We start from the raw sequence: 19,796 nt of genomic DNA on the forward strand, positions 1-19,796 counted from the left end.
AAGCAGGGTCTGGTCTCTGCATCGCACGTATCTCCAGTGCAGCCATCTGTAGGACTAAGTGACTCGGGCACCTTTCTCCTGCCACACTGGATGGCACGGAGAGAGGGCATGGACTGGGCACAGACTTCTACAGGAGACATTGAGAGTCTCCTTATGAAAGAAGAGGTGGTTTTCTAGCTCAAATAGCAGTCTGTTTATATACTTATTTACTTAGTTAAGGATGTTTGAAAAGAGCATGGCCAAACCCAATTCTTGACAAAAGCGTGCAGTGGAATCAACTATGGTGGTTTTCAGCCTGGAAAGGATCATAAACAAAGGCCATTCCCATAGCTTCACAGTGGAATTTTTTTAAAAACTTAAGGAAATTTTATATCACTGTTGAAAAACCCAGTATCACTTGCCATAGAGAGAAGGTAACCATAAAAGAAAGAAAATGCACACAAAATTATATTAAATGTTAGCTGGATATTACTGGCCTTTTTGGGGTTGTTGTTTTTGCTAGAAAAACAAGGGTTAGAGAGTTTTCGTCACTAAGCTGAGACTTTCCTCTCCACTAATCAGGATGATTAAGTGATTGATGATATAAATTCTATTCAAAGCTATGGCCATCGTCCCCCTCACATCATCTGGCACACCACCAGTGGTCGGAACCCTACTCACTCTCAGAGCAGTGCACAGATAGTCCAGTGATTGTGCAACTTTCTCTTTCACTCTCTGAATTTATCTGCTTTCCTTCTTATTAATTAGCTCCTGCTAAGTCATTAGCAATAAACACAAGAGTTAGTAGTCAACCATGTTGAAGGGATTGTGCCAGGTACTCTTTGGAGGGGGTGGGTGCAAAGTCACCACCCCCAATACTAAGACTAACTACTCTTGAGAGTTACTGTGTGCCAGGCTCTGTGCTGAAATGTTTTCTGTATAGTGTCTTATGTAGACTTCTCAAAAACCCATCAGAGCAGGTATTAGTAGTCCTATATCCTGTATATTAGAGATGTTAGTTTTGTTTAGAGTTATACAGTCGGGATGTGATAGAGTCGGGATAGAAACACAGGGCTATGCATCTCTGAAATGCCTGTTGCCCCAGCTCCTGTACTCAATAGAATGTTCATAAGCTAGTTGTAATATGAAAAATTAATTTGTACATAATATACGCGCTCCATTTTCACAGAGGCAATGTTTCAACCCAAGTGTGTGTTCAGAAATTGAGGCAGTAGTCTTTGCAAATACACCATGTGGATGTTGGGACTGAGACCTATCTCCATCATGCCATTTTCTACTAAAAGCCAATGGGGATGACTGAAAGTGGTGCTTATGAAAGCCCATCAGAAGACCATATGGTAGGGGTGCCTGGGTGGCTCAGTTGGTTAAGCGTCCGACTTCGGCTCAGGTCATGATCTCACGGTCCGTGAGTTCGAGCCCCATGTCAGGCTCTGTGCTGACAGCTCAGAGCCTGGACCCTGCTTCGGATTCTGTGTCTCCCTCTCGACCCTCCCCCATTCATGCTCTGTCTCTCTCTGTCTCAAAAATAAATAAACATTAAAAAAAATAAAAAAAAAAAACCATATGGTAGATTTACTAACCATGACTAAAAGTACAGGTGAAAAATCTATGATGTGTTCTTCGATTGCTATGTTAACTTGAACAGAAATAGAATCGTCCCTAATTTGCTGCTGTAACATTCAACTATGTGAAATGAATGATTACGTAGAATTAACTTCATCTCTGCTAAATTCATACACAGGTGTTTCATCAGAGCCCGTTATTTTTGCACGGCATAGGGCAAAAAGAGAAAGTCACTGAAATTAAGTGGGCTCAGGCATTCTACTAAAAAGAATTAGGAATGAAGAAAATATTGGAATCTTCCTTGCCAACAGATTGGACGCCCACTCTAATCTCTGCATTGTTTTATCTCGGTGCTTGGCAATCACTCAGAGTAACATGGGCTCACCATGGTGGTCAGGTGAGAATATGGATGCAGGACCTGGCCCAAGCCTAGCAGAAATGGTTGAAGTGCTGAGGGCAAAGCTTAGAAAAGGATGGGTGACAAGATTGGGTGCACATTTCGTGCACGGCTCATCTTGGGGACTGCAGGTGTGGTCAGCGGATTCCAATATGTCTTCATCCAAAGTCGTATACTAAGATATTTGATTGACACTGGGTCTATAACCTTTAAAAAAAAAAAGATCAGAAGTGGACCAACAATAAAATGTACAGAGAAACAAGGAAACATGCCTGCTAAAGCTTTATATTTATTATTAGGTTTAAGCCTATTTAGGTCGTTCAAATATAATACAAGAAAAGACATAATGTCATCATACCTATTAAATTGTTTTTTCACAGTTAAAATGAGGTAATCTGGCTTTACAATGTTTTAGGTTGAATTAAGCAGAATAATCCAGGTTACAAGAAAGAAGGAGAGATATATTTGAACAATCATTTCCTCGGAGGGAAGAAGCCAAGTGAAACGTGTGTGAATAAGATAATTAAGCCACAAAATACATTTCAGAGTACCAAGCAGCATATAAGTTAAGTACCAAACTTAACTCTAACCTTAAAATTGGTACAATTTACTATTCTGATTTTATTATTTTTTGTTACTTAACTTAGCAAGCAGCATGCACGGTAATATAAAACAAGCATAGAGGACAAACAGAATATCTAACAGAGTATTTATAAGATTCACATATCATATCTGAATTGACCAAGACTTATTTTCACTATGACAACCTCTGTATTTTCTAATTGCTGATAGGCGAGGTTAAGTATAACAGTTGGCATATACACAATACAAACACTGCCTACACAGTCTGTATGTGACGACGCTTATTAACATAGGGGTGCAAACTAGTAAGTATAATAGCAGCAAGGTACCGCCGTGCCTAGAATATGTTCTAAGATTTATCATGTTGATACTATAGATTCATGACTGAAGTGCTACTAGTGCTATAAAGCAATAACATATGTTAAACTGCAAATATACAAAGCAACGGAAGGCTTATCTGACTTCAAAGTGCTGTGCTTCTCATTGGGCTCCAAGCTTGTGAGCATGCCCCTGCGATTTGAATGAAGTATTGGCCCCGAGTTCTGGGCCCCAACCAGATTGTGTATGTGTGTGTGTGTGTGTGTGTGTGTGTGTGTGTGTGCACGCACGTGTGCATGCACACACACATGTGTGTGTTGGGGTCAGAACTACGCATTTGGGACCAGTAAGGAGCAATAAAAACCACTGTGATAGGAGTGGGCTTGGGCCTCATTGAATGTGTGTGTCTATTTGGATGAATTTCACTGGTATTCTGTTATTAACAGTAATCAGCAGATGATCAAGGATGGCCAAGAGGAGAGGAGAGAGTGGTATTCTGTGCAGATCAGAAGGAATGAGAAGGAAAATGCCTCTAGACTATTGAGGTTATCTCAAGATTGTGGGATTGGATTCCCAGCAAAGAGAAGAAAAATATTTTATCCAAACTATGTGGCTTAGAAAGGAGTTTGAAAAGTACTAAGAATAAGCATCGTTGGAGAAAAGACTAGAACACTGTATCCACTGCAGGATAGAAAGAGTTATCTTAGAATATTTTCTGAGCATTTAAGACTGTGCTATTTCAACACCACCAATAGCATTTTGCACTGTATTCTTCCAGGTTAAGGGCCAGTTCAGCAATATAGTACCTTTCGTGTCACTATTTCTCCTAGGAAGCTGGGGAAGCCAGAAGAAGATAGTAAGTCTCTTGGGAGAGTAAAGAGCTGTTCATTACCATTTGGAGTTAGGGTGAAGTTTCCAGCTAAATCACTTATCACCTAATCAGTTCACTCCTGTGTGTCCCAAGGCAACATTTCTGAGTGACAAAGCCATGATGGCAAACACTAGGAAGCAGTCTGAGGCTGAGGGCCGAGGACTACTGCGAAGTTAGTGGAATTGAGAGGGACAACCATGTTCTATGCCACACAGAACAAACTTCCTGTTCGTATGGACATTTGACGTGATCAATTTCTGTGCACTTCCTTTTGGCATAACATGACTGTTTAGCATGGATTTGGGAAAGCCCCCTCTTGGGAACTCAAGTGTGTCGGCAGATTTCATTCAGCTCTATTCATCTCACTATATGGATCACTACGGCGCCAGTATTGCACCAGCTGTCGTCCTAGACCACACTTTTGAGAAATGAACCCAAAAAGCATTTCTTCACACACGCCACACGAGGAAGAATTACCATAACTGCACACCTCGCCCCCTGAGTATAAGGCATTTAATTTAATCATAAGGGACCTGACATTTTGGGGAGCTAGTTGACCAAGGTTTGCAGAACATCACTAAGGTACCCGAAAACATCTTTATTCCAGATTAAGGAACCAAGGTGGATTTAGCACAGGGTTGCTTACTTGCTCAGCCACAAGAGAGAAGTCTCATGGCTGTGCCCCACTCATTAGGCTGTTCCACTTCCCAGAACCTAACAATAAAAATCTGCAGTCAGCCAATAAAGAACATTCCAAAAACTTCAACTGGGCCATGAATTCATTCTGTAAGACAGCCTGAATTTGTGTAGCCCTACTGCGCCCACAAAAAGAAATCGTTTCATTTCCGTCGTAATTTCTTCTGTTTCTCCACCTTTAGCTTAGCACTAAGCTTTCTCGCCAGGTTGTAATAATGTCTCTTTGGGGAGCACTTTCTTATGGCAGGATTCAGAAAAACAGAAAATCCTGACATACCACAAAACTGCATTTAATCCTAGAAGGCTCCACTTCATTGTCTTCTTGAACAGAAACATAACCTTTGTGATGTGAATATGAGGTCATGAAAGGAGAGCCAGGATTCTTAACCTTGGTCATGACCTGGGCTCAGATCTTGTGCTTTTGAGTTTATATAAAAATCCTGGGTTTGGACTGTGGCTCAACTATTTTCAAGAATTCAGGGGTCTGGTCTCAGTGTTAAGGAAAATAAATTACTAGAGAGTCTAATACAGCATATATATCATTTTTTGGGGGGGGCATGACATCCTTAGGTCTGTCAATAATTTAAAAATTAATCCTCAATAATTTATCATTCCCTTCCATCAATTCCATCTTGACTTCTCTCTCCAACCCTAAGGATATCTTTTCTGCCCATGAAACCGCAGTGGTATCTCTAATAGGCTCCAAGTTCAAGCCTTTAAACATTGCTCCAATGTAACTGAAACCTGTGATTGTCCCCTTTGCCACAAAGCCATGGAAATGTGGCAAATGGTCTAGGGAGTTCATGAAAAGCCATTTGGAGTTACCATTTCAGGATGACGATGGCCTACATTTCAGAATAACTATGGCCCCAAATCCTATGAAACTAAAGCCTTCTTTGGCTCAATCAAGTAGCTTTTTTGTTGATCTTGAAGTTAATTCTGAGTAAGTATGGTAGGCTCGTTTGATCTCGTGAGAGTGAATGATGCGGTTGGGTCAACCATTTTTATTGTTGGCAGTTGTAGAATGAGTCATAGAACTAAAGTCTCCTCTCCCTCTGTCCCGTCACTGAGTCTTCTGCTTGGCCTCATGTCCAAGAGCAGAATGCATATATCCTTTGTATTATATCGAACAACTTTTTCCTGGCGCAGAGATTCTGCCAAGTCAAGGTGTTTATCAAGGGCGAACTGCCAATAATCCTCCTATCTCCCAGAACTCCTGTGTAGAATTTCAAAATGCAAGCCAGGCTGGCAACCCAAAACAGTATGAAGGAGTGAACACCTGCATTTGCCACATAGAGTAGGACTGCATGCACACGACGTTGGGACCATTTTCTGTGCTTCTGTGTCACGCTTGATGTCTTTCCTCTTACTATGCAAACACTGAGGTGCACTTCAGTGTTACAACCCAAGTGAAGTCCAGTTATGTATCTTAAGACGAAAGGAACAAAAATCAAGTAAACATTTCACTGAACAGTCAGCAGCCCTTGGGTGTCACTGGCATCCTCTGTAGACACCCTGCCAACACACCTGGCCTCATAGCACCAAGCACCTGGACAAAGCTGAGGCTCAAATAAAACAGAGCAGAATAATTCTCCTCTTGCCTCCTGATCTCTTTGCCAAGTAACAAAGGGTTAAAAGAGGGGAAATGACCTAGTCCCTAGCAATTGACCAAGAGTTAAAAAGAAGACCAACTGAAACAATGAGACCACAAATAAAACCCTGAGGGGTGGCCAGGATTTCAGAGCTTGTCACTGGGGTTTAATATTAGAATTGAAGAAAAATTGAGAAAGTGAGGGCACTTCCTTTCTTACCCCTTTCCAGAGAAGGCCCCCCAAAATTTGATGATACAATCCCAGGAACCTCTTTGGAGAGGGGGCTCAAATGCAAGAACAGGAAAAGTTAGACCAGATTTTCCCAGAGGCATTTGTGTTGTGGCCCTCCTCAAAATGCAGAAGCTGGAGGTCAGGGATTAAATTATTTTACAGACAGTAGAGGCTGGAAGACCAAGATTTGGGGGTGTGCTTTTGGTAGCTCACCCCGGATACCCGCCATTGCAGGAGACATGTAAGATCCAGCTGTGAGCATGGAAGAATAGAAATGGGAAGCTCCCGGGCGGGGAGGGGGGGGGGTGGCCTAATGGTCTTCACACATACACACATCCATCCAGGATTCCACGTTTATCTTTCCTCCTTAAGAATCCAGATGCTGACATTTCCTTAGGGATCCTCAGACGGTCCTGAGGAACCTCAGTATGTACACACTCCATGCCCAGTTTTCTTTCCAGCTCCTTCCTTTTCAACCTTCTACTGGAGAGTCTTCCTCAAGAATTGAGAGTTCTTCATGACCCATTGTATCTTCTGACCCAGTGCGTGGCCTGGCAGTGGCTTCTCAAGTCTGGACCACACCCACGCATGAACACTGTCCCAGCATGACTGCGGGAGCTGGGAATATCTGTAGCTGAGTCAGAGGTCACTCACAGTGCTGAAATGCACGGTCCTATTGAAGGGAGAAAGATCAGGGCGGCATCGGGCCTGGGTGAAAAGAGTTCGGGAAGCTCCTTTGTGAGTGCTCTTGAGGTAAGAAGCACTGAAGATACTTAATCTATAAATAAATAAGTGGATAAATAAATAAATAAATAAAACACAAGAGGACTCTTTATAGATAAGTACCTCTTACCAATTAAAAAAAAATCCCCCCTTGAGTTTCAAAGCCCTCATGCAGTGGTGATTAGCAGGCTCAGAACAACCTGCAAAAAGGAGAACAATCAAGACACAAACTGGAAAAGTTCCCACACTGGGTATTTCTCACTTGATGACCCACAAGTCATCCTAAATGTCCCCGAGGTAGTCTTGTTTTCAAGGAGTTACAGAACAGCTCCCAACCCACTTGGAGCTTCCTCCTTAAATCCATTGCACTTTCCCATGCTTCCTGTATCTGCCTCCCCGGTGTCACAGACAAGGCGCCTTCCATTAGCGTTGTGTCTCACAGCACAGACCGAGTCCTAGGCAGACGACAAGGAAATGCGATTCCAAGATCTGGCTTGAAGATCCCACTCTTCCAAAAGGACTTTGCCAAAATGATGCAGGAGTTTACCTGGCAGCCATTTTGGGGAAAGCTACAGATTTAAACCAAAGAAATCGGGCGTGCAGCAAACATGCATGTCTATCTCCTGTTGGGCCCCACACTGAAAGGATCTTCCACCACTGTTCCTTTCACTTTTAAGAAGGGGCCAATAGAAATAGAAAGGGATCAATGTTTTAAAACCGGGAAACACATTTCTGGTATCAAAGGCAGTACGTACTGTTTATCTAAAGAATGAAGGTGACCAGTTCCCAAGCATAAGCTATGGAAGAACAGATTATGGCTGGTACAGCCTGGTGATAAAGAAGTCTTACTCTCTCAGGGAAGAAGTGGTGACATTCAACATGCCAGAGAGAGATGGTGCTTGGCCCTTTTTCCCCTCAAAGCCTCGGGTTGATGTTAGGGCCACCCCGTAGGGCCATCCACACCTGCAATGAGCCATTACTTTGACTAAGGATGCCTTTCTGATTCATCTCCTCACAGGCTCAAATACAACATCCTGGAAGAAAACAGGAAACTGGGCCAATTAGGGGACACTCAATGGAACCTGGAGACTCCATTTCCATATTACATCCAACATCATGAGCCACTGGGGAGACCTTGACCTTGATCACATGAGATATGCTTCTTCCCTTGGACTTAAGTTTTAGTCTCATTTGGGAAAAATGCAATTAAAATCTCTGTAGTTTAATCCAAATGGCCCTATGAAGAAGGGAAAACACCCTCCTCCTCCTACTTCCCCATCACTGCCCAGGGACCATCCTAACAGGAAACCCTTCAGAACTCTGGCCTGGATCAACAAAGTCAACATTAAGTTAAATTAATTAAAAAAAAAAAAATCAAATCAGCATTTAGCCAAAGCTCTATCCTCCTGTAGGAGGTCGTTCAATTCAATGACAGTAGTGGCAAAGTCCACCAGGTCCACGAAGTCCGATGTGATGATGTTGACACCCATGGCTCCGGGCTTCTGGGTTTTCACCCAGTCCAGGATGGCAGGAAGATTCCTGCACAGAAGAGAGAGCAGGGAGCAGAGTTTAAAAGGACTCTTCCAGAAACAGAAATAAGACGTTTCCATTAATGTAACACAAGTATGTCAATAAAAGCACAAGCCCCCAGAAGTCCATCTGTTTAAGCTTTATATCTCTTTGAGGGATAGAGTGATGTCAACTCCAACAGAGAATTGTACTTTCAAGGTTTCTGCGCTGGAAGACAAGATTATTTGCCGCAAGCACCAAAGAGACAGCCATGTCAATGGGACCTTGAAAGACTAAGATCAAGACCTAATTCTTGGTAGGCTCTTTAATTATTTTTAACACGAAAAATTTCAAACATATTGATTGCAACACTGAAAGAAATTTATAGTAAGTGCATCCACCATCTAGCTTCCAGCACTAACATTTTACAGCACTTGCCACATAACCGTCAATCGACCCACCACTCTATCCTTCCATCAAAACATCTTACATTTTTGACAAGTTCCAACTGCACACATCTACACACATGCCCTAACGCCTCAGTATGCATCTCATTAAGGAGGATTCAATATTTGTTTTAATTTGTTTCTCTTTTGACATAAACTTGCATCCAATAAAATGCACAAATCTTACATGTAACCTAGTTGAGTTGTGACAAATGTAAACACATAATACATACCCCGTGTCAAGGTACACAAAGAACATTGCCAGCACGCCAGAAGGTTCCTGCATGTACCTTCCTCATCGATCCCTGTCCCCATCCTCCCAGAGGCAACAGTTGTCATAACTTTTGTCCTACCATTGATTAAATTTGCCTGTTCTAGAACTTCATGCAAGTTCACGCACTCTGTATTTTTTGTGTGAGGTTCTTTGACTAAGCATTCTGGTTTTGGATTCATCTGTGTTGCTATATACGCCAGTAGTCTGTTCTCCTTTTTAATCACTGCAGTATTCCACTGCATGAATACAGCAGGTTGTTTATCCATTTTCTTATTGATGAATAAACGGGAAGCTACTTGTTTTTAGATACTGTGGATAAAACTGTTATGAATATTCTTATCTAAGTCTTTTTGTGAACATTTATTTTCATTTCTTTTGGATAAGTACCAACACCTGAAATTGCTTTATTATATGGGAGGTTTACATTTAGTTTTATAAGAAACTTCCAGATCTTTCCCCAAAGAGGTCGTTCCATTATATATTCCCAGCAACAAAATATGAGACTTCCGGTTGCTTCAGAGTCTCACCAACATTGGCACGATTAATCTTTTTATTTCTAGTGGGTATGTAAAGATATATGACAGTGTTTCAGTTTGCATTCTTTTGATGAAGAATAAGGCTGAGCAGTTTGTAATGTGCTTATTGGCCATTTGTATGTCTGCTTTTTGAAGTTCTTGTTCAATTCTTCTACGTATTCTTTTTTTTCCTTTTTTCTTTTAATTGTTGATCTGTAGAAGTTATTTATATATTCTAGATGCTAGTATTTTCTCAGATATGCTTTTTGATATTTTATCCTTGCCCATATGTTGCCTATTAATTTTCTCAATGGCATATTTTGGTGAGTTGAATTCCTTAATTTTAATGGAGTCTAACTCATCAATTTTTCTCTTATAATTTATGTGACCTATCTAGGAAACTTTTGCCTAGTCCCAAGTCACAAAAATATTTTCCTGTTTTCTTCTATAAGCTTTATGGTTTTAGCTTTCCTGTTAGATCAAAGATCTACCTCCAGCTAATTTTCATGTATGGTATGAAGGAGGTGGTCAGAGTTCACTTTCCCATCTGGATATACAGTTACTCCAGTAGTATGTGTGGCTTCTTAATGGACCAGTGCTTACTCAGTGGTCTCACAAACACAGCCTGTGAGTTACATTGTACAATTTGAGGGTTTTCTATGTGATAGCCAGAATGTTTTGTCCAAAGCATCTCACAATTTAGTGACATAAACAAATGACAACAATTTAATGTGATGCCTTCTGTATTAGCAGGAAATGGAAATATCATGGGCGGTACAGAAACTTCATAGCTTTGCATCATGGGAAAAATAGCTCACTGAATACCTGATAAGCTGAGAAGACCGTGAGGAAGACAAAAACTGTGGCTTACGTTTTGGTTAAGGGACTGGGGATTTTTTAGGAAGAATTTGCTCTAGGCAAAAATTGAAAATAAGTTCATCTTAGTGGACTTCTTTCTCTTGTGGTGACGCTGTCCTTGGTTGTCATCTTCTCCTTTCCTTTTCTCTTTCAGAGCTGCCCTTCCTGACCTCTCCGTCTTCTTGACAACCTTATTGAGGCCTCGGTACCATTTTGCCTTCCTTTCTCTTTTCCTCTTACCGTGACAACGATGGTCAGTCCTGCGTTGCTTCCCTCACTCAGTGGACTTGATAACTGGCCAGGGGCTAAAACGCATCTCATAAGTCAATTTGCATTTTTATATTAGTAGTCTAATTGGGATTTAAGAAACCACGATCACATGAGTAATTACATTTTTAACTGGGTCTCCTGAAAACCTAATAACCTCAGCTTGACCTCAACTTATTTAATTTCTTTGCGCCTCAGTCTATCCCCCTGTAAAATGGGGATAATAATACTACTAACTTCATACAGATTTTTGAAGAATTAAATAAGGTAATACATGTGAAGTGCTTGGAACTACGCGTGGGATATAGTAAGCACCATGTAAGTGTTTGGCACGAGAGAAGGAATCATAGATGGTAGAGTGTAGGGTAGAGATATTTGAAGGCCGAGAACAAAGCGCCACAAATAGTCTTCCCTTGGCGATAGAGGCTTGGAATACATACAGTGGCCCACAGGAAGGCCACTGCAGTCCTGAGCCTGATCCATTCAAGACTTCTTTTTAAAATGTACTAGTCAGGGGCAGCTGGCTGGCTCAGTTGGTAGAGCATGAAACCCTTGATCTCGGGGTGGTGAGTTCAAGCCCACGTGGGGTGTAGAGCTTACTTTAAAAAATAATGATAATCTGCCAGTCAGTGTTTAGGTATGTAATGCTGGCGCCATCTTCTGGTCATCATGGGAAAATGAGAATTAAAGGCTTGGTGGCAACTCCAGGTGACTCCAGCCGGAGCCAAACCACAGGGGATCCCCGGAGCCTGAGCAGAGAAATGTGGGAAATGTGCGGTCTCCGGTGACAAAGAGCTCTGTGTCAGCCTCAGGTTGCTCGTATCAACCTTTCCTCAAGGCAAGGATCAAATAACCAGGATTACGTACAACGACAGGAAAATGTAGAACTCATTGTGAGGAAAAACTGCTTTGTTTTCTTAACTCCTGGCCTTTACCAAGGTGGGATCAGTGCAGAAGGGTGAGCCAGATACTGCTGATAGGCCTGTGAAGCACCAGGCCCCACGAGCAGAGCAGTTGCTTAGAAACTTCCCTTTGCCTTTGAAGCCCACTGGGAACAAGGCTGGCCCTCTCCATTTCTGGCTTTCTCTTTCTCTACAGGTAGAGTTGGCATGCCTACTTTGTGCCAGGCACTGTGGTAGGCATTGTCACATAAGATTCTACAGTTTTTTGCAGTATTATTAATCCTCTTTAAGTGGCGAGAAAGGGACAGATCAGAGACCTCAGGAAACTTGTCCAAGGCCACCTGTTAAGAGACAGCATTAGTTTGCTAGGGCTGCCATAGAAAACGCCTGACTGGGTGGCTTACACAACAAAAATGTTTGTTCTCCCAGTTCTGGAGGCTGGAGTCTGAGACTGAGATGTTGACAGGTTTGGTTTGAGTCTTGTCTCCGTGGCTTGCAGATGGCCACCTTCTTGCTGTGTCCTCACATCAGCTTTTCTCTGAGCACACCCATCCCCGGAGTCTCTCTGTCCAAATTCCCTCTTCTTATAAGGAGACCAGTCCGACTGGATAAGGGCCCACTCTAACGACCTCATTTTAACTTAATCACTTCTTTAAAGACCCTCCAAATACAGTCACATTCTGAGAGACTGGGGCCTGGGGCTCTAACATATGAATTTCCAGGGAACATAATTCAGCCCATAACAGGGACCAAGTCAGGTTTCAGTCTCAGGCCTCTGATTTCAGTCTGTGTCCCTTTCTATGGCCTCATGGCTGCTCTGTCCTTGGGCTTCGGCATAACCTTTTTTCTAGTTGATTTCAGTGTGAGTCCAAGGTTTCTAAGAATCTAGGGGCAACTACCATAGAAATTCAGTCAGAATGGCTGTATTTTTCATGGCTTCCTTTCAGGGTGATGAACCATAGCAAACAAGATCTCAGGTCCAAAATTTCACCCAAGAGTTAGGTTAACTTCCCACTGAAAAAGAAAAAAAGGCACCTCTACATTTGTGGGAAAATATACCTGATCTTTTTCCTCTTGGTGCAGCTGATAACCAGTGCCCAGGACCAGTCTGACAGCACCCTTGTACGTTAGTTAGGACAGACTTTTGGCATGTTGGAGTTGCTTCTTGGCTATGCTTCTTCAACTGCCCAGAGAAAATAACAGCTGCATGTCATGCTGGGGGTTTGGGAACAAACTCTTGACTGAGTTTCTCCCGTCTGTGGATGTGGAGGCCTGGCAATGCTTGCTGCCATGTACTATTCTTGAGACCAGCACGGTGGAGAGGCCCAAGTGTCTTTCCAGTCTCGAGACACCTGCTTGCTAACAGTGGGCAAGGGCTCGGCATGCTAGGATCTCTTGGCTTTGGGCATTTGCTGCCATCGTTACCACTAAGGTCAAGACTTTTGTGCTTCATCTGCAGCCAGATTAAAGTTCTAGGAATTGACAAGTACGAACAAGTGTGAATTGTGACTTTGTGGGTTCACAGCTGTAATCAAGAAGATACGACCAGATTCAGGTACTAGTAAGTACCTGACTTTTAGTCAAGACAATTACAGGCCAGTGGAGCAGAAAGGAGCAGAGCAATGAAATATGCTATATTCAAGCCAGTGGTAAATATGGAAAAGGGCAACATTAGAATAATCCAAAGTCCAGAGTTAGGGCTTTTACCCTAACTCTGAGTATTGACTCAGAGTCTCAGAATATTGACCCTTACCAGCTATGTGGGTCCGAGTCACTTAACTTTACTGAGTCCCATCTGAAATGGGGACAATAATGTGCTCTAGACAATATGCCCACCTGGAGGCTGGCTTAATTTAAGAATGAAATCAAAACATCTGCAAGAAGGTAATTCATTTTCTGAGTACAGTATGCAGATATAACGTATCCTTATTTTTAAATACTTCCTCTGCCTTATTAATACAGCTCCTTGTACAGGCTTTATTATAGTTATTTTCACAATGTTTATAGAAATGTACATGTTTATTTTTCCTGATAGACTTAAATTCCATGAGGACAGAGACTATATTGTTAACCTTGTATCTTTATTTTATTTTTTGTTGACCTTGTGTATTTTATTTATTTATCTTTTGTTTACCTTGTATCTTTATTTTTTTTTTATTTTTTTTTTCAACGTTTTATTTATTTTTGGGACAGAGAGAGACAGAGCATGAACGGGGGAGGGGCAAAGAGAGAGGGAGACACAGAATCGGAAACAGGCTCCAGGCTCTGAGCCATCAGCCCAGAGCCTGACGCGGGGCTCGAACTCCCGGACCGCGAGATCGTGACCTGGCTGAAGTCGGACGCTTAACCGACTGCGCCACCCAGGCGCCCCTACCTTGTATCTTTAGACCTACCTCCTCCCAAGTACTCAATCTTTGTTGGACTAATGAATGAATGAATGAATGAATAAATAAATAAATAAATAAATAAATAATGTTAATCCATAAATTTACCAAATGCATGCAGAAAATAGTGTGGATACATAAACATATATTATAAAAAAAGAAAGTTTGTAATTCTGGGTCTTTCAGAGATATATCGTTCGTTTATGACATTCTCTTTTCCAAGTTCAGCACAAGTAATTTAGTCAAAACTTAATAGAGTCACAAAGTAAAGGTTTCTGGTTTTGTTCATGGCCAACATAAGGCAACATAGGAATTTTCACCAGCAAACAAAAGTGCAGGTGCTCCCTGCTATGTGAACTCCTGCCAGGTAAACTCCTGTTATCTGGAATGATGCTATCCAAACTCAGAACCAAGCAGGCAGGGACACATTTTTGGAAGAACCTTTCTCTATGTAAACGCTGGTGCTTGTGCTTACCACCTGGAACTCAGGAACCAAAGTGAGTCTTGTAAATATCCTTTATCACCCCAACACTTCCTCAGCTTGGATAACACGGTTGCCCTGTTATCCAAATGTATTTATAACATTCCCTTTATCCATATCCGTATGCATAGGCACACACACACACGCACGTGTGCGTGTGTGTGTGTATATAAGTATCTGGAGCTTCTCCTACCTAATTGTACAGTGAGAATAAATTGTGCTCTGAGGAAGTATTTCAAGCTGTGACAGTGCAGGCAGCATCCTCAGTTGCTTCTTAGGATTCATGGTCACAATGGACGGGACAAACCGTGGCAGGCTATCTCTGCATACCTAGCACCTAGCACAGCTGCCTCACTTAATGCTTTTTTTTTTTTTAATTTTTTTTTAATGTTTATTTATTTTTGAGACAGAGAGAGACAGAGCATGAACGGGGGAGGGTCAGAGAGAGGCAGACACAGAATCTGAAACAGGCTCCAGGCTCTGAGGTGTCAGCACAGAGCCCGACGCGGGGCTCGAACTCACGGACTGCGAGATCATGACATGAGCCGAAGTCGGACGCTTAACCGACTGAGCCACCCAGGCGCCCCACTTAACGCTTCTTAAATGAGTGAGTACTTGGGCCGGCTGCAAGGGCAGGGCAAGTTCACAGTGTGACCACGTGCCAGAAATGAACAGAGTGCTGTTGGCTTAAAGTGCTTTGCCTTAGCATCAAAGTTCGGAGATAGTTACAGTATACTGTATATTCCAACAAAGTATTCTGAGATCCTTTGGCCACAGTTAATGCAAACCACCTCAAATGCACAGATTTTTCAAATATAAGGTTTTCTGTTTTGTCATTATTCTAAATGTTCAAACTATACAATTTTACTGTTGATTCAAAAGAGAATCAAGTTGTTTTTTTTTTTTTTTTTAAACCTTACTTCTGGGGTGGAAGCAAAAAAATTTCTTTTTCAACTTTTTTTTTTAAATTTTTTTTATTTTTGGGACAGAGAGAGACAGAGCATGAACGGGGGAGGGGCAGAGAGAGAGGGAGACACAGAATCGGAAACAGGCTCCAGGCTCCAAGCCATCAGCCCAGAGCCCGACGCGGGGCTCGAACTCACGGACCGCGAGATCGTGACCTGGCTGAAGTCGGACGCTTAACCGACTGCGCCACCCAGGCGCCCCCCAAATTTTTTTTTTTTTTAATGTTAATTTATTTCAAGAGAGAGAAAGACAGAGAGCATGAGCAGGGGAAGGGCAGAGAGAGAGGGAGACAGAGAATCCCAAGCAGGCTCTGTACTGTCAGTGTTCAAGTTAGAAGAAGCAAACTCTTACCTATGAACCAGAGTGTTCTTGAGGCCACCAACCAGGCCTCGGGCGATGGTCTTCACTCGGGGGGTAAGAATCGCTTGAGAGACATGGAAGGAGCCCCGTGGGGCCCGCTCACTCAGAGTGGTCTCCAAGAAGAGGATTAGTTTGCGCACACTTGTGGTGTTTGCCCAGGGCGCTGGGATCTTCTTTCCGGGCCACAGGAAGGGGTATTGCTTGTAGAAGGGGCAGTGATAGAAAATAAGAACCTGAAACATTCAAAACAGAAAAAGGAGAGCAATTTATGAACAAGCTGAGTGTTAACTCCCTGCTTTGTCCTGATTGCTAGGATTAAAGACAAACGAATACAAGCATACAGAAATTAAATCATTATATTTAATATATATTTATATTAATTATAATTTATTATATATTATATATATTATACATATATTTAGAAAAATCAATAAGCAAAGGTTTAAGTACTTGTATATGACTTGAAGATTCTTAGCTTTTTGTCACAAACACTTCTAGAAGTATGGTAAAATCCCAAACCCCTTCTCAGATTATGTTTTAAATGAATGTCTAAAATAAAATAGGATTACAAAAGAAATTATTAAGACTGAAATATAGCTATTAACATATTATTAAGTTTATAATAAATTAATGTATGTGCTTCACAATACATACATTAAATAAAAGTATTTTGTTGTAAGTGTACCAAGTTCCATCATTTTGAGTTATGATGAATTTAAGTGATATTTCAAATAACTGAAACGTAATAGGGAAATAGCTGTGATTTCTGTGGGGACAAAGTCACCCGTACGGCCGATAGTGCTGTGGCTGACTGCCTGCACTCATTGTCGATGAGTATACTAATTTTCAGCTAAAGGTGACAGGGAACAAATATGTAGATTTTTCCCATGCAAATTCACAGCCTACTTAAATTCTACCCATGCCCCTTCCCTTGGGGCTCTGAGCCCCTGATGGAGAGCCCTGTGGCTGGCGCGGTCTGCAAGTTATGGCTCCTACGCTCGTGAAACTGACACTCCTGGGGTTGTGACCAACACCTTGAACTAATCTGGGAGTACCTAGAGTTTCAACAGTGCGAGCTGACTGAATGAAATAACCCTTCCCACGAGGGCGTGGGAGGGCACTACTCCAGGCAGGGATGACTTCCAGGAGGCGATGGGTCTCCAGCGGGGCCTCTGGGGACTGGTAGTGATTTTGAAAATAATTAGCAAGCCACAGCCACAGCATTAATTAGTTTCTGAGAGGCAGCTGAGGGACAGGGAATTGCTATTTTGATTGTCCCAATTCAGAGCTCTGCTGCCTAGGTTTCTAGAAGTAATAGATTCCCCCTGCTCCCAGGCACCAGTAATCTCTTCCTGGAGGAATGTCCAGCGTGTTTATACTCCCTGGACCGCAATCCTTAGAGAGCTAGCCCGAGAGCATAATCCCCCAGGCACCCAAGAAGGAAGGCTATGAATGTGTGTCTCCTTTGCAGTGTGTTTAGCTGGTGACTAAGGTGCCTGACCAACTGCTCCTGGGGGCCTAGAGCAAGGGCGCACCAGGCTGGATGCACCCAACAGGCAAATAGTTGTTCTTGTTGTTTTTAATGGTGTTGAGTAATGTCTGACTGACTGCTAATGATGCCTGTGGTAAACACGTGTGTTAATGAGGTTAATCACAGGCTCATAGAAAGCAGATTGCCTGGGAGATTGGGAGGATTTCCCGCTGGCGGTGTAATTGGCTGGCTGGAAGGCTGGGGTCTCCAGCCTGGGGAAGGGGAGAAAGCTGGCCTTGGAAATGGACTGTGGGAGAGGCGGGAGGCTGTGCGACCCTTCTCCGGCAGGCCATTTTCAGAGCTGCCTGGACCCTGAGCAGTGTCAGGGGATAAGAGGACCGTGCTATTCTTTGGTCTGCCTTGGAAAAGGTGTAAGGAGTACAAATTGTACAAAAGGGGCTTTATGCCTTTCCTCAAGAGACTTGAGCAATCTGACCCTAAGAGTTAGAGGGAGAATTTCTGCTGACAGCAGGAGGCTGACCTAGCAAACCAACCTTATTCTATGGAATTCTAGGGCAGTAACTCTTGCCCCAGGGCCTGTGTTTCGCATCTGCCTCCCTCCATTGCCCTGCTATATTTTTCTCTCCCTTCCAGCTCAGCAATTTATGTTCAGGGTTTCTCTTGAGGCTCAGATTTGAAATCGAATTTCTTTTGACAATTATTCCTTGATTGACCTCCTCTTATTTTGATGGGTCCTTTACTGGCGGCCCCTGGGCTGTAGATTTATGCTATGTACTATTTTTCAATTGATTGATTACAAACCCCTCTCTTCATAGAGTGCAGGTAGAGCAGTTTTATCCTGCAATTGTATATCGGTCGTTTTGTATTTTAGGAGTGTTATGTGCTCCCACCTTCTCATTAAAATTCGAGATACTGCCACATTGTAGAATAAATCTTCTAATTCACTGTACCTCAAAACCCATAGCCGCTACGCACATGTATCAGTGAGCTGGGACGTAACTGTCGGGTAAATGAAATTTGACTGAACGGTAGTACGCTTCGTGCTATTAAATTGTAGTGATAAAATACTCAGGGGGTTACATGCCAGGCAGCTCATTACATAATGAATATTTAAAGTTTAACCACCAGCACAGGGTAGGTGACTGATGACTGTGAGGTCTCTGTTTAGGTGTTAAGAAGAGACACGGCAAGGAAAACTTCGGGAAGCGAAGAACAGGGAGATCCTCCAATTCAAATGGATGACAGGCTCCCTTTTTCTGATAATGTCATCGTAATCTCTTCCCTTCGTAGTTTGAGGTGTGTGGTAGTTGGAAGACACAGATTAGCCCATACTTGCAAATGAGGATAGCTCGTCCCCCTGCTGCTAGAAATTCACTGTCCGCCCTAGTCAGTATTCCTGAAGATAACCTGTTACTCTTGCAGACTTCCAAACGATTTCGTATGCAGGAAGGCATTCCATCCAGGATACTCCCTGGGCACAAAGTATTAAATCTATATTTATGGCAGATATCTGATTATCAAACTTAGCTTTACTCAGATTTGTTCTTACCTGAATCCCAAATTCAAAGGCCCTCCTACAGGTCTCTAGCCCTTTCTTCCATTCTGCGAACTCTCTGTGACTCTCTGATAATAGGGGCTCATGGATAAGGAGAACATGTTTTTATGAGCGTAAGTAACCCACGATATTTGTTGTGAAAACCACGAAGGTGAGGGAATGGCGCTGGGACGGCATCAGAAGCTGCGGGAGCTCTGGGGAGCCAGGCAGGCTGTGACCCAATCCTGGTTCTTGCCACTCACTAGCAATGTTCTCTCCGGCAAGAGGCTTAGTCTCTCTGTAAGTCTCATCCATAAGATGAGGATAATAACAAACACCTACCTCATAGTGCTGTAGAGAGGATTAAATGTGCCAATCCATGTACCAAACACGGAGCAGAGAGGCTCAATAAATGTTAGCTGTTAAGGCGACATTGTTATTACTATTATTTCATATCGTAAGAGAGACTCCACTGAGAGAAAAATCTCTCCAAATTAGGCCTTTGAGTCTGAAAAAATATCAGTAGGTTCAGGGGCAGAGGTGTGATAAATATTTGGCAAACTATCACAAAGTTTCAGCGAGGAAAAGTGGTTTAGAGAAATTTTAAGAGATACTAAGAGTTAAGTCATTAGCCTCTGTGGAGTCAAAGACGTTTATTTAGCCCTTTTATAGGTGTGCAAAACCACCTGGCATCTCCAGTTACTGAGGCCAAACCTGGGAGGCATCCTTGAAGCCTGTTTCTTTTGCACCCTGAATCCCGTCCACTAGCAAACCTTGTTGGCTCCACCTTCTGGTAGATTCCAAATCTGACCACTTGCTACCAATGCTCTTCTCA

General features: G+C 42.6%; 1 protein-coding gene across 5 annotated transcripts in view; it reads right to left on the reverse strand.

Annotated features, from left to right (window-relative positions):
- Positions 1-2,229: 2,229 nt before the first annotated feature.
- PLCXD2 (phosphatidylinositol specific phospholipase C X domain containing 2) overlaps positions 2,230-19,796 on the reverse strand; it is a 50,957-nt gene continuing 33,390 nt past the window's right edge. For all 5 annotated transcript variants that reach the window (XM_086675483.1, XM_086675484.1, XM_086675485.1 and 2 more), the window contains 2 exons: positions 15,927-16,168; positions 2,230-8,512 (listed from right to left, as the gene is read on the reverse strand). In XM_086675483.1, the coding sequence (XP_086531609.1) occupies positions 8,353-8,512; positions 15,927-16,168 (402 nt within the window). In that variant the 3' untranslated portion in view covers positions 2,230-8,352. The remainder of the gene's footprint in view (positions 8,513-15,926; positions 16,169-19,796) is intronic.

Source organism: Puma concolor, chromosome C2 (genome assembly GCF_028749965.1).
Source record: "Puma concolor isolate L17-30 chromosome C2, mPumCon1.1.hap2, whole genome shotgun sequence".
Classification (NCBI taxonomy): Eukaryota; Metazoa; Chordata; class Mammalia; order Carnivora; family Felidae; genus Puma; species Puma concolor.